This window comes from Psammomys obesus, unplaced genomic scaffold, assembly GCF_907164565.1.
Source record: "Psammomys obesus unplaced genomic scaffold, mPsaObe1.curated_primary_1811, whole genome shotgun sequence".
Classification (NCBI taxonomy): Eukaryota; Metazoa; Chordata; class Mammalia; order Rodentia; family Muridae; genus Psammomys; species Psammomys obesus.
This window is the reverse complement of record NW_026596406.1, coordinates 1,182,939-1,187,911: the sequence shown is the minus strand read 5'-3', so window position 1 is coordinate 1,187,911 and position 4,973 is coordinate 1,182,939. Positions and strand designations below refer to the sequence as shown.

Sequence of the window (4,973 nt, the reverse complement as noted above, 5' to 3'; positions counted from 1 at the left end):
AGTCCCAACAGAGAGAAAGCATGGGAGCACAGCACCGCGGCATATTATCCTGTGTGTTCTCCATGGGTCCCTCAAGATCCTGCGGGGTAAGATCTTGCACCATCCTGCAGAGAGGGACAAGCTCACAGTGTGGGAGTGTGGGATCCGCAACCCCCACTGTCCATCCTTTGTCCCTCCTCTCTACTGTGTGTTGATTACAGGTGGACGAGGGGGAAAAGGACTGATAATTCCCAGGGGATGGATATATATATATATATATATATATATATATATATATATATATATATATGAAATAAAATGTAGCATCAACAGACTTGAGAAACAGAAAGGAAGCAAAAGCAATCACACAGCACAGAGAGCAAGAGATGTAGGTGGAAATTAGGAACAGATGACAATGGCTCCGCCTCCAAAAGCACCCACAGCTTTGCAAATCAGAGGACACCAGGGCAGGGAGCTGCAACTGAAAGGAGGACAAACGCCCCTTGGAGAGCAAAGAGAAGACACTCTCAGTGGATGCTCCTGCCAGGGCCTCTCAGAGTTTTCACAGCTTCTGTTGACCTAAAGGGAAACTGGAGAAAAAACATTAACGTGTTGTCACTGCTCAAAGCACTTCCTCGGTCAGACAATTGTGGAAGAATAAAACAAGAAACACAATAAAAAGACAGAGACATTAGGATACAGAGACGCAGAGGTTGGTCTGCGTCTATTGGAAAAGGTCTATGTCTGAGTCATTGAGAAAAGGCTCTTAAGAAACTAGTGTGGGCTTTCTGTGCTCCTCCTAGAATGGTTAAAATACTCTTCGGTTCCAATGTTGGCAACGATTTGCAGAAAGCTCAGTTTTCATACACTGCCAATGGGAAAGTCACACAATGGGAAAGTACTTTTGCATTTTCTGGGAAATTAAACATGTACTCCTTAGCCTACCCAGCATCCCACTGTGGCACATATCCCAGGAAACTGAAGACAATGTTCACTTCAGGAGCTGTACAAACACACTGAACTCATCCTTGTTCTTAATAGCCGGTTTGGAAGCAATCCAAACACCCTCTCACTTGTGACATGGGGATCAACATATGGGATCTTATCATAGAATCTTGCTCTGTCATTGACGACAATCAGCAGTGAACTATTGGTACATACTACAACTTGGATGACTCCTGAGAATGTCGTACTGAGTGTGTGAGCCCATTTACATAACACTTGAAATAATGAGATCTAAATATGGGCCTGGGGAGAGAGCGCGGTCAGTAATTTGTTTTGCAAGTGTGAAGACCTGAGTTCAGGTCCCCAAAATCCAGGTGTGATGGTTAACATTTATCATCAGTCTGATAGACCTAGAATCACCTAGAACACAGGGGTTATTTGGGTCAGGTTAGTCTCTGGGAAGACATCCTGTGGAACACCAGGGTTGGGATGTCCTTGGGAGGAGGGTTGGGAGAAAAGAGTGCTGCCTTGTGGCTTGGCTAGTGCAGGGCTGATTGCCCTTTCTGATTTGACATTATTTCAGAGCTGACTCTGGCTGCTTCTGCAAATCTATGCCAATACCCGAGTGTTCAGAGCCATTATGACATTGCTCAGATCGCAGAGTACTATGACTGTTGTTGCAGCTAAGATCAAGTGTCTGGCAGAGGCCCAGGCTAGTCAAAACATGCATGTGTGTGCGTGTGTGTGTTTCCATGAATGTGTGTGCATGTATGTGCCTTCCATGAAGAATGTTATGGTTTATCATCATCATCAGTGCCACAATGAATTCTTCTCTTTGCCATTTTATTGTGTCTAGACTGTTTATCCTTCCATATCTGCCATAAAAATTTTATGTGGTGGTTAAAATCATAGAATCGTCAGTTTAGATTTCAAGAGCCCAGGAAATCTCGCCCAATTTACCCACCTCAATTGCATCGCTATAACCATAGTGTGTAAATGAGATATTCTTCTCTTTGGACATATCCGTGTCTTATCGCGGATGGATTCAGAGTCAGTTACATCTGTATGGTGGATTTGTGTAAGGAGACCTCTTTTTCTATGCTGCTGGGAGATCCTGAGACTAGGGACAAAACAGCATCGATTTTTATGGCCAAAAATGTCAGGGCAATATTGGTGCCTGACAGGCACCATCTCCACACACAGAAGGAACATGTCACAGCAGCCTCTCCAAATGCCAGGCAGCTGTCAGTCAGGTACAGAGTGTGTGTGCATCTTGTTTATAGCCTTGGTGGAGAGGATACATTTCTGGGTCTTCCTTAATCAGTATGGTTCTATTTAGGCCATGATTAGAGTAACGCTGAATCTCGCAGCCTTGTTCAGAAAACGGGTCCCACATTTCTCGTGGAATAAGATCAGACTGGCGGCACTGTGTGACTCTAGAACCTTCTCACATTTCCATAGATGGACACGAGCTCTGTGGTGGTCATGGAATCAGCCTGAAAATATAGCCTGACTGCTCCTTTTAATGTAGAGCTCACAGCACCAACATCCCCAAGTACTCCAGCTCTCCGGCTGCTGGTGTGGGCCGGCTGGAAAGTGTGTGCAGTGTCTTGGCACCTGTCCTTGTTAACTGTGCATTTGTTGTAAGCCTGCGGCCTTTTAGCCGCACAACAAGCACTGTGATTGCGGAGGCATGCTTCACAGGAAACTGTGGGGCACCTCTGTCTTTACCACCAGGTACAAACAAGACCGTCATGGCTATTTTCATGGCAACAAAAGTTGCAAAGAAACAGCAAGAAATAGTCAGAGAAAGTCAGCATGAAAATCTCATTAATGTCAAGAAGGCTGAGACACAGTACTTTTAAGATTAATGCTTTTACTCAGGAAAAGTAGAAGAGCTAAGTCAGTGGTGCTCTGTTGAAGTTGGGGGTGAACCGCGGAGGCCTCAAGGTGCAGGGAAGAGTGGACAGCTGTGAAGGGTGGCAGTGCCCACTTCCGAGCCACCTCCTGGGTCCAGGCTCTTCGTCACGGTTCTGCCCGGCTGCTTGACATCTCCACTGTGTTTTCAGCTGTCTCCGGTGTGTCCTGCAAGGCCCTCTGTAGAACCATTTTGAGGGTCTGGTGCCTCAGCTGATGCCTGAAGGTGCCCACGAAGAAGTAAATGATGGGGTTGGCACAGCTGTTAACAGCAGTCAGGACCAGTGATGCCAGATAAAGACCATAAGCAAATACACCATAATCAATCTTAATCCAGATTAACAGGAACCAGTGAATGCCAAAGGGCAGGCCGCAGAGGAGAAAAACCAGCACGGTGAGCATGATGGTCACATACAGTCTGGTGAGCTTCATCCGAGCAGCGCCACAGAACAACCTGGCCAGCAGGGCCAGGCTGGACGTGCAGAGGACCACGAACAGAAATATCAGGCACGCGGCAGTAGAGAAGTTTGATGCCAGACACCGCTTGTCGTTTTCGTATTTGGTATCCAAGAAGCCACAGAAATACCTGTTCAGAATGCAGGTCAACAGTGACAGGACCCAGATGGCAGCACAGATGACGGTTGATGTGTGTTTGGGGCGGCGGCAGCGGTACCAGATGGGACACAGGACAGAGAGACAGCGCTCCGTGCTGATGGCGCTGAGCATGCTCAGGCCTGCGATGTAGGGCACCATCATGATGGTGTTAAAGCACGGGAGAAAGACAATGTTAGGATAGGAAAACTTGAGCAGAAGCAGCGTCGAGTCTATGACGTGACAGAGGAGGAAAAGGAAGTCAGCCAGGGCCAGGTTGAGGATGTAGACGGAGAAAGCGTTCCTGCGCAAGCGGAAGCCCAGGAGCCAGAAAACAACGGCGTTTCCTGTCAGCCCGACCAGTCCCGAGATGATGATGAGCAAGTTTGGGATCAGGGTCCTGCTGTTGAAGCTTCCAGGCACGGTTTTGTCCATTGGGTTGGTTGTCGTGGCTGCTGTCCCAGCGACTGAGGGGTTCAGGCTCAGAAACCCTGCACTCGTGCTGCTGGGAACACAAAGAGGTGAGGCCTGCTGTGTGAGCGTGCCTTTGTTAAAGACGTTTTATTAGCGCACGTTAACCGCATAAGATGATGAGTTTTATTGTGAGACTTTCAGAATGTTTATAATGTACTTTTATGATCATTAACTGTCAAGTCTAGCTTGCTGTGTAGGAATAAGGGTTCTTGGGTTTCAGGGGAGGTGGTGCAGGCTGGCAGAGAACAGGCCACCTATTAAAAAGCAGATTTGCAGCTTGTTCTTCATGTGGGCCTCCTAACAATTGGAGCAGGGCCTGTCTATGCCTTTGTCACCTGCCTTTGGATTCCTCTCCCATAGCTGGGCTGCCTTGTCTGGCCTCAGTGGGAGAGGATGTGTCGAGTCCTGCTGTGACTCGATGTGCCAGGGTGGGTTGGCACCCTTCTCTGAGGAGAGGGGGAGAGGGAATAGGAGAGGAGGATGTGAAGGTGGGACTGGGAGGAGGTAAGGAGGGGTCTGTGATCAGGCTGTAAAGTGATTAAATAAATTAATGAAGAAAAAAAGCCGAAGCCTTGGAAGCTGCCCCCTCTCCTTTGAGCACTCTTAGAATCATCGCCATGGTGTCCTGAGTGTATGTGGGTGGAGAAAAACCAGGGAAGTAAAGTCCAAATTAGGTCCAAGATGGCTGTCAATACTGTCAGCTAAGAGACTACCCAACTTAGGGTGAGGAAAAGAAGCTATCAACATGGAACAAAATAGGAGGAAACATCCGAATCTGGAAGCTTTCTTTTTTTGTACCTCACAGAAGCAGCCATGAGCTCAGGAATTCCCAGAAGCAGGAGGCCTCCAGGCCAAGGATTCTCTCTGGGGATGCAGACAGGTACCCAAGACAGAACGCACAGGGTCCCCCTTGTGCCCTCTGAGAGACACCAGCCACTGTGGTCCCAGTGGGCTAAAAAGGAACTGAGTGGAAACCCAGGAAATCTTTCAGTCAGGGAGCTTATAAATGTATAAAGCTAATTTTAGGGTCTGAAGTGTTTGTCTTTTGCGTAAAACCAGGAACTTAA

The 4,973-nt window shown here is 47.7% G+C and overlaps 1 protein-coding gene across 1 annotated transcript; it reads right to left on the bottom strand.

Annotated features, from left to right (window-relative positions):
- Positions 1–2,949: 2,949 nt before the first annotated feature.
- LOC129669435 (mas-related G-protein coupled receptor member A) lies at positions 2,950–3,930 on the bottom strand. The gene has a single exon (XM_055597679.1). It carries the CDS (start codon positions 3,865–3,867, stop codon positions 2,950–2,952), a length of 918 nt encoding a protein of 305 aa, XP_055453654.1. The 5' UTR covers positions 3,868–3,930.
- Between the last annotated feature and the right edge of the window lie 1,043 nt (positions 3,931–4,973).

Coding starts and splice junctions, on each gene's coding strand:
- LOC129669435 (XM_055597679.1), bottom strand. CDS start 3,867: ATGGACAAAACCGTGCCTGGAAGCTTCAACAGCAGGACCCTGATCCCA.